The sequence below is a fragment of the Propithecus coquereli genome, unplaced genomic scaffold (assembly GCF_000956105.1).
Source record: "Propithecus coquereli isolate 6110/MARCELLA unplaced genomic scaffold, Pcoq_1.0 Scaffold33, whole genome shotgun sequence".
Lineage (NCBI taxonomy): Eukaryota > Metazoa > Chordata > Mammalia > Primates > Indriidae > Propithecus > Propithecus coquereli.
The window spans coordinates 179,009-189,517 of NW_012148952.1; the positions used below are offsets into that span (position 1 = coordinate 179,009).

General features: G+C 33.1%; 1 protein-coding gene across 1 annotated transcript in view; it reads left to right on the forward strand.

Annotated features, from left to right (window-relative positions):
• Positions 1-10,509, forward strand: part of LRP1B (low density lipoprotein receptor-related protein 1B) — a 542,706-nt gene that overhangs the window by 119,928 nt on the left and 412,269 nt on the right. The window contains exons 9-12 of the mRNA XM_012650500.1: positions 2,725-2,853; positions 5,817-5,939; positions 9,007-9,147; positions 10,265-10,452. Of these exons, the coding sequence (XP_012505954.1) occupies positions 2,725-2,853; positions 5,817-5,939; positions 9,007-9,147; positions 10,265-10,452 (581 nt within the window). The remainder of the gene's footprint in view (positions 1-2,724; positions 2,854-5,816; positions 5,940-9,006; positions 9,148-10,264; positions 10,453-10,509) is intronic.

Below are 10,509 nucleotides of genomic sequence, written 5' to 3' on the forward strand. Positions count from 1 at the left end.
TATCAGTGTCCCAATAATGCTTTTTATAAAAGATTAAAGTGGTAATGGACATGTTTACCTATTATCAAAACACCAAATTTATTTAATTACCATCTGTCTTTTATGTACTAACTACCAAGCTTTGTGACACACTTAAAAAAATACCGCTTTAGACCAACCGTCAGTCAATGAACTGAACCTAATATTTTAGAATAGGAAAGGAACCTTACAAATAATTTATCTCAGTTGTTGTCAACCTTTAGTGTGCAAAAGATCCTTCTCAGAAATTTGTGAAAAGTAGTTCGTCATTCTCCACCTCCAAATATTCTGCGGCGGTGTGTAAACACATTCTTTTCTAATAAGCACACAATGATTCTGACTTGGGATATTGAGGATCCCATTTTGAAAACCATGTCTAGTTCACCTCATCTTTTGATAGTGAAAAATAGAAACACTTACAAAGATTAGTAAATTTGCCTGAGATCACTCAGCTAATTAGTGATGACAGAAGTATCATCATAATTCAGGTTTCTGAAATACTAAATAGAATAGTAACTCTTACCAATCACATATTACTATCTTAGTAGTTGCACAAGGTAATCTAGTGGAATTCCATCAGTTTGTCTTTATTTTCCTTTGCGATTCTTTTCCCTGAGGAAGGCAATATGTCTCCAGAAGGCAGTAGTAACTAAGGAATGAAGCCGTGAATTTTTTCTTTGGCCCATTTTCTTCCCAATTGACTGTAATGTTTTGGCATGTTCTTAACACAGAATCTGTTGAACACTATCAAGGGAGCCAGAAAATTAGCTGCAAAGAGCCTAATGCCATTTTATAGCTAGAGATATCTTAGTAATTATCTAGTCATACCCATCATTTTAAAGATAGAGAATTCAGACATTAGTCTTCTACAAGGTCATACAGAATTAAACTTCTCCACTGCCAAATCAGGGCTCTTTCTATTAATATTATGATTACCTTGGGAACAAATAAGAGTTATAATATGGCAGTAGACAAGGAGTTCTACATTTATCAAAACTTCCTTAGTAGAAAGTAGTTTAAAAAGATCTCAAGCTAAATAATAAAAATATTACAAAAATTAAAGCATTGAATTGAGAATATAATAGTAAAATTACACTTTATGTTTTTATGGCAAGTTTGAAAAGATACATGAGAGGAAAAATACGAAAGTATTTTTCGTTGAAAGAGTATTATTATGTAAGGTACTAAAGATATAATAATCAGCAAGTAAATTAATTTTTAAATGAAAACAACATTTATTTGATAGATTATTTTCTGATTTCTACCAGTAATAGACACCATATTAAACTGCATTCTGTTAGCACTGATGCTCAATCAAATGAGCAAATCTGAATTATCAGGGGATTTTTCAACATTCACTTGCCATCCTTTCATCCAGATTAAGGTATATGTTAAGGGCAGATATATTTATGATGGAAAAGATGCCCAGTGGGTTTTATTTTGACACTCCACTGCCAGCCATATTGAAAACATTGCATTGCATTTTCTGCTTCTAACAACTCTATGGCTAAAAAGGAAGAAGATAATGATAATTTAATTAAATCACATTGGTCATTACTTTAAATGGTTAGAAACAAACATTTCCCATCAATCTGGTCACTGATTTTCTTCCTGGACATAGTAAACTATTTTTAATAATTCTAAAAAAAAAATATGGTGTTTAGCATTTATTCTGGGCAGCTTTGGGTCATGAGAAAGTGAAAATTAAACCAAGTTAGATTGGTGGTTATTCTACTGATTCACTCAAATAGTATTTTATATAAAGAAAAAAATTGACAAGCAAACCAAGCATTTAGTAAAAACAACTGTTCAAGGAGATAGGAAAACATCATGAGAAAGAGTCATTTGACATATGACTACCTTATACTCATATAAGGAGAAGAAAAGAGAAACTACCTATGACCCTTTGAATTTATAATCAAAGTCGACACACATTTTTTTGTTGCATACATTTGAAAAACAATATCATGCAACTAAAGGGAGAATACATTGGTAGAACAATTGTTTTAAGTGTATAAAAACAAAGGGAACATGTATGCATTTATTCTTTTCAGCAACCTAAGATGGGGCTAACAATAATGACATTACTGGTTAAGAGAAGAAGGTGCTTAGGAATAAGAAGGGTTCTGGACTCTCACTCGGTTCATTGTATGGAACCCTGTGCCACTTGTGACTTTCTATAAGATTTTCAATTTCTCTGAGCCTCAGTTTCCTTTTCTGTAAAATGAAGCTAATAGTAATTCTATTGGATGGGGTATTGAAAGGATTAAATGAGTTATTAATAGTATGTTAAGGGCTTAGCACATGGTCAGCAATAAAAATGGTATTATTATTACTATTATAATTATTCTTAAAGATTCAGTTCTTTTGAAATCTTATCTCAGTTTATTCACAATTCTATTAATATGATATTTCTATGCTTTGCTACATTTCATAAGGATAACAGATATTTTCTACCATGTAGCTTTAAGAAATATAACACTAGTAATTAGGAAAGAATACATTCTTCCACAAAAATGTGTAGACAACTACAGGTAACGAATTTTTTTTTTTTAAGAATAATGTTTTATGATGCCAAATAACTATGGTCTCTTCCTTATAAGAAACATTCTTCTGCTTTCCCTCATTACTATAGAAAATATAAACGGTAGACATTTTCCAGCAGATACACAGTAGTCTTAATGGCATTTTCTCTTTGGGTTCCAGGTGCCGTAACCTGTGCTGCCGACATGTTCAGCTGCCAGGGCTCCCACGCCTGTGTGCCCCGACATTGGCTTTGTGATGGTGAAAGGGACTGTCCAAATGGAAGCGATGAGCTTTCCACAGCCGGCTGTGGTATGAACACTTGCTGGGACTGTATATCAAAGAAAACTGCTGCAGCATCCTTGGATGTTTGTTTTTGTAGACTTACCATATCACATTTTCCATTACTTTCCCAATCCCCGGACCCATAGCATTAGACTTATCAGGTGGGAGGTTGTTATCATAGTAGTTCCATAACCCCTTTAACCTCTGTTCAGAGTGTTTCAAACATATACAGTGGGATTAGCCATTTTAAAATCATTTTGATGAACACAGATTTATCATTTCACTTCTGAGATAATATAATACACTATGTGCGTGTGTGAGTGTGGTAGGTTTGGTATTTTTCACGTCTTCCATCACCACCCTCCATGGTGGCTTTTAGATTGCCTATTACAGATACTCTGTAAATGGCTCTCTGATCCTAAATAACTACTGATCCAGAGGTCAGTAAACAACGATTAGTCCTATGGATAGGATATTAACCCTTGGGTCAGGTAAAAATTGTATGGATATAGCTGAATGAAGCTCAGGGATCAGAGGAACACCTTTGGAAGTCAGGCAATTTACTAAGTTTCTGACTCTAGGTCACCTTAGGAAACTTTCAGGGACTTATTCAATAGCAAAAATTTAGATAAATTCCTTTGCATGATCAGGAGAATGAAGGGAATGATTATTTGAATGCAAATCCAAAGGTTACATAGGGGGTTTGTTGGGCTGAGCAGTTTATCAGAAAAGTGCTGTGAACACTGCTCATTAAAAGGAATGCTTCCAATCATGTCTCCAATGGCCTGTCTTCATGCCTTTAAAACATTGTATTTGAAGCCACAATGTAAGTGCGTACGTATGCGGGTGTGTGTAGACAAGGGATAGTTAGAGCAGAAAAGAAAGAATAAAACTTTGAGGCAGGCCTATTTGCACAGAGCTCATACTATTGTTGTAGAATAATTCATTTTGATCTTGAAACTGATATATGTGTCTGTAAAGGTCAATGGGGCCACTGAGGACTACATAATAAAGCATTATGCATAAATTCAGGGATCCAGATGGTCCCAGTATGCTATTGCTATTGTAGCAAGTTAACACTCTAGGAGGCATATTAACACTTTTGGACCACATGGGTACAATTAAGTAAATTATGCTAAAATGCAGCAAATTGTACTCAAGTGACCTGAAAGTGTTAATGCCAAATAAGTCACTGTTGCTCAGTGTTTTAAAGATTAATTCATGTATTAGAATTGGCATAATTCACTTGAGTTATCCAAGCTGTCATATAGTTCAAAGTTAGAGGAGTTATTGAGTAACTTTGAGTTTTATCTTGATTACAACAAGCTAATTAATTGTTAATGCGACTCCTGTGTGGTTTCCATATAATTTTTAAAAAAAATTTGTTGAAAATAAATTATACCTGATCCAATTCAAAAAACTCTTTTGTTTTACCTACTCTATGTTAATAATTACTGAGAGGAAAGCAGAGATTCCTTGGTTCATGGAGTCTGGGGCAGCATGGGGCAGGCAGCTGATAGGCATGTGAAAGATAATAATAACTCTACCTTAAGTGTTAGGATGATGTATATAAAATGTACTAGGTCATCACAAAGAAATGTTATGTAAAAAATCTTAGAAGTCTCACGGAAAGATTTCAAGAAAAAGTGATAACATTATCTGAGTCTTGAAAGACAAAGAAAAATAAAGATATTCCATGGAGAGGAAAGTGCTTATTAAGAAGCATGGAAGGGGAATATGGAAGGCACCTAAGTTTTTTCAAGTACTCATTACATGCCAATTATTATGCTAGTTGCTGTTATTTATATTATAGAAGTCCTATAATATTACAGGGACGTGTTTTAGGGAATCTGCCAAAAATGGTTATAATATAGATAGGAGTTTAGAGAGCACTTAAGAATTTACTGAGTAACTCAAATGGGATCTGCTTCACATACCTTATCTACTCCTTACCAGAAATTTGTCAGATAGATTTTATTATCCCCATTAAACAGATAAAGAAACAGATTCACCAAGAAGGTAAATAGCTTCCTCAAGTATGCAAATATAAGTGGTAGAGCCAATATCTGCGAAGACTTTCTCTTTCCTGTATTCCACAATAACATATAGAAGATTTTTATCATTTGTAATATTCCAAACCTGAGTCCTATCACAGCATTTATCCTTTAAATATTTTTTGAAAAAAATATAAATGATTCACTCAAGTCTGTTATGATTCTATGCATAGAAAATTAAAGTTTATTTCCTTTATACAAGTTATATTCTTTTGAACTTTTGCTGAAATTTTATTGCACATTTGGATCAACCATTTTTCCCACTTGGTGGAGCACTGCTTTCATGGATCAGTCTTCCTAAAGGATCAATATTACATTTCATGGGTCAATATTCCTAATTTTGTGTAGTACTTGTGGTGAGGCTCATTATCTCAAAGGTCTTACATTTGCTTACTTCAACATCCCACTCTTGAAGTCACTCTAAGTTTTATTTTCTTTTTAAAGACAGTAACTTTCTCAGCCTTCTTGGTTTTCTTTTTTCATTTCCATTATGAACGTCAGCACTTGGTTTTTTCAGGTACATTTTTCACAAGGAAGAAACATTTTTACCACTTTACTAGCATTACTGTAGGCCTGAGTAGAGAAAAAACCCAAGTCATACTATTAGCTGAGAGATCTTTTTCTAACATTACATGAACATTTGAATTCCTCCTTAAGCAAACTTACAAATTGCTATGTGGCTGGAAATTTCTGGATCACTCTCGAATAATTGACTTTATTAATACTAAAACTTAGACTTTTATGTTTTCATATTCATGCATTCTAATATGTATGCAATTATTAACCCATTTGATATATTAGACATTAAACAAAGTTTTCTTTTTCTGAATAAGTATAAATTATGGGGTTCAATTTTATATATTTCCTAAACTCCTCATATGGGAGAAGATAAACTGTGTGCTTATCTATTGTTATTATTTGGAATGTCTTTCTTAGCTCCCAATAATACATGTGATGAAAACGCTTTCATGTGCCATAATAAAGTATGCATTCCCAAGCAATTTGTTTGTGACCATGATGATGACTGTGGAGATGGCTCTGATGAGTCACTACAGTGTGGTGAGTACATCTAGAAAGAATTATCAGAAAAACTGGATATTTAATGTTTTTCTTACTTTTGTCTTTTTATGCATTCACTGATTTGTTAAAGTTTAATATTATTATCGTGAAATTTATCTTGCCATTACATATATATTTACCTAGCCATCATATATATAATATATACATGTATATAGCTTTCATGTTAAAATAAGTATATTAAAGATGCCCAGTTAAAGCTGAAATCTTATGTGAACCTAGTGTTTTTGTAAAATATTTAAATGTATATACGTGAATAAATATATGTAATGAAAAGCTATAAATTCTGTATATGCCTATGGAAGGCAACAGATTTAATGCCTCCCCTTGTCCTCCCTTGTGCAGTATGTATGGTCCTGGTCTTTGATATGAATCTCATTGAAATTAGTGGATATAAATTTTTATGATCATTTCACCATTAAGTCTTGCATTCAATATGATATTTTAAAAGCTACGTAACTCAAGTTATAAATCTGAAACAGAGATATGTCTGATTGAATATCTCCCTTCCACCAGACACAGAATTTGGTTGATACAGAGAAAAGTGAGACAGAGGCCCACATGGAGAAAGCACAGAGAAACAGGAAAATCAGAAATATAATGTAGTATAATAACATAATTTGTCAAATTGGAATAAGGATCACAATACATAGCATCAGAGCTGAGAAAATAATTCTTGAAAGAGGTACTAAAGAATAGAAGCAAGGAATCGAGCAAATTATAGTTAGATACTAGAATAAGGCATGGACCCTGGATCCAGACAGCCTGGGTTCAAATCCTGAATCTGCCACTTTCTGGCTACATGATCTTGAGAAAGTAACTTCACCTCTCCCTGTACCAGTTTCCTCATGTGTAAAATATATATAATAACAGCACTTAACACTTAGGGCTGTTAAGAGAATTAAATGGGTTTATATTTATAAAGTGCTTAGAATAGTTCCAGGCACATAGTAAATTCGACATGCATTTACAAAGACCTATAAATCGACACGGTTGAGGAATAGCAATTAATTTTCTGTGAGGTAAATTGAAGTTAAAAACTTAAGTTGAAGCTAGATTTGAAAAAGTCTGAAATACAATGTTAGAGAAATTGTATTTAATTATTTTGCCTCTCAGAGACCAGCACAGATTTTGAAACAGGGGAATGGAATGTCACAGTCAAATTTATGTTTTAGAAACATCCTTTTCAGCAGAGTGGGAGAAATATTGTCACGGAGCAAGGGGGCCATAAAGGGAAAATAGAATAGTTAGGAGGTTATTGAGATAGTTCTAATGATTAATGATGTGGTTCTGAACCAGGTTGGGAAGGGTGGAATGGAAGGTGTCAGATTTCATTTACAACTGGATATGGAGGATAAAGGAAAATTCTAGCTTGGATGACTTGATGGGTGGTGTTGCTATTAATGAGCTTTAGAATACAGGAGGTTAAAAGCCAGTTTTGTTGATGAGATGTGAGATTAATAAAGAATTTACTGTGGATCTTTTGAATATGAAGTGTTAATCAGACAATCACATACAGTATATAGTGAGTATTTTAAAATTTAGTTCTAAAGAGAAGAAGTGCTATGAGGACAAGTAATATTAATTTGGTGGCCGTCTGCATAAAGGTGACATTTAAGCTATCTCAAGGAATGAGAACACCTAGACAATGTAGAAAGAAAACTAGGAAAAATAAGAGACTGAAGATTGAAACTAGGGCTTCACCAGCAACATTTTAGGGTGGAACATGAGAGGATTTTATACAGAAAGAGGAAAAGACGGGAACAGCAAAGCTAGGTTGGAACAAAGTCCAGGAGAGTAGATTATGAATATTAACTCAGGAAACTATTTCTAAATTTGTGTGGTCAAAAGCATCAAATGCTACAGAAAAGTGAAGAAAATAGGAGTCTGAGACACTTTTGAATTTGACACTTGGCATTTGGTGTTAGTTATCTCTAAGAGGAATTTCAGAAGGTATATGTTGCAGAAATGAAATTTTGATTGACCAAAGATGAACTGGAAGTAACTAAGGGGAAGCAAAATTGGGCAGTATAGGGAAGAAGAAAAATGTGCTATTAAGAGGTGTGTAGATGGATTTTTGTTGTTATTGGTCTGGGTGAGATGTCAATGTATTTATTGACTGAGGAGAAGGAGCTAGAGAAAGAAGAAAAAGAAGGAAGAAATACTAAATAAACCGGGGATTAGAGCTATCTGGTTTTACCATTCCTATATAATAAGAATTTTAATTAAATACTAATTATTAAGTTATTTTTATATTAAGATTTTGTTTATTTTCTAAGCCATGAAAGTCTTACCTCCTCCCTCCCAAAATAGAACATTTGCCCAGATTTATCAGAAAGTGCTAATAAGAATAACTGTTCTTATTGTTGGCAAACTTAGGAAAAAATCCATTCTAAAACTTAATATTGAAAATCAAGTGAGTTTTACTTACAAATAAGCATAGATATGAACATTAACAAATGATAGGTTTATTCTATAATTTGAGTAAAGTTTTTAATGACCCTAAGAATCAATATATAGGATAATTATAATAGTTTTTGTGCTTATTGCTCTAAAAATTGACTTTTAAATTTTTCTCATTTTAAGAGTTTCTTTACACATTGAATGCTGCTTCCCAAACATAAATATGACATTACAGCTTTCGAGAATTATCATTATAGCTCAGAATCAGTTGAGCCTTATGTTCTGATGTTATACCTAACCAAGCTAATTCTGTTAACTTTCATTTTCTTTTCCATTCAAAAAGAAATCACTAGGATATATACAAGGTTAAAGAGAAATGGTAAAGTCAAGTGTTGCTCTCTTATTTCCTCACCTAGAAACAATGAGGGCCTTGTTTCCAACTTTATTTTCTGGGTCTGAGTCCTACTTCCAAACCACTAATATCCCTTACAACTATGGCCACTGTCACAGAAAGAAATGAAAAACATTTCCCATAGGAGACATGGGTAACTCACATTAATTGGGTATGGTGTGCATTGAGGGGATGGCTTTTTTAATGAATCTGTATGATGTGAATTAATCAGAATGTTTATTTATTTGTCTCTAGGATACCGACAGTGTGGTGCAGAAGAATTTAGTTGTGCCGATGGGCGATGTGTTCTAAGTACTCAATGGCAATGTGATGGTGACTTTGACTGCCCTGACCATTCTGATGAAGCACCTTTAAACCCAAAGTGCAAAACTGCAGGTACAGAAATATATATAACACTGTATTTATTCCAAAATTCTTTTTTAATGGTGAAACCGCGACTGATTTTTTTGCTAGTATTCAGTGAAAGAAAATGCAAATAATTAAGAATATGACGTTTCTAGTGATACCATGCAAGATCCTAGTAATCAACTATGTTTTGGGGCTAGTTTTAGAAATTTAAGTCTGTGCCAAATATATGAAGACTTGAGGCAATGATCCTGCTGAATCCATCACCCTGTTCTCCCCACTGCCCAAAACTCATTTTTTCTTAATATATTATTTTATGTGAGGATAATTTCAGTGTATGAGCCTGTTTGAAAATTCAAACATAAAAGAAAATGTTAAAATTTACTGATAAATAATCTGTATGATTCATACTTAAGCAAAAAGAAATAAACTGCATGTCACTTGAACATTTGTAGACAAACTCGATCAATATATCACTTCACTATTTCGAACACTGAATATGTAGTTATATATTTTAGAATAAGCTCAACTACTTTTTTCTCATGTAGTTTACATGTTAATAGGCTTTCTTTTAGCATGTATGATAATGAATAATGTTCAAGTCATCCAGTTATGCATAGCTACCAGACCTGAACTCCTTTCCATACCTATATTTGGAAAAACTATTATTCACCACAACTGTCCTTTTTATGCCCTGACTTCAAAATGTCAATGTTATATTTCCAGGAAGAAAAGATTTTAGACATATATACCTATTCTAGATTCTTAATTTTTAGTGACATATAATTTCTCAGAGACCTATGGCTTGAGGGAAATGTCAAACTATCATTATGCTTTTGAACTCATTCTCCACAATATGAAAGAGCCAGATATGGTCCACTAATTTTACTATAGATGTTTATTTTGATTGTTAATTTTTGTGGTAAAGGTATATTTGCAATAAGTGTTGAACACAAAAGTAAAATTTGCCCTTGGTTTTCTGTATGTTATGTATAAAATAGTACACTGAATATATAAAACATTTTGTATGTATGTTTATTATAATTTTTTGACAGACATGTTACCATATTTGTGATTGTTTTCTACAATTGTAGTGTAAAACAATGGCATGCCCTTTATGTTCCATTTGTTTTATTTCTTTTTCCAGAACAGTCATGCAACAGTTCATTTTTTATGTGCAAAAATGGCAGGTGCATTTCCAATGGAGGTCTTTGTGACAATAAGGATGACTGTGGTGATGGTTCAGATGAGAGAAACTGCCATATAAATGAATGTTTGAGTAAGAAAGTCAGTGGGTGTTCTCAAGATTGCCAGGACCTTCCAGTAAGTTACAAGGTAGGTACTCATCAAAAATAACAAATCATTTGATATATTACAATTTGAGATAATGAA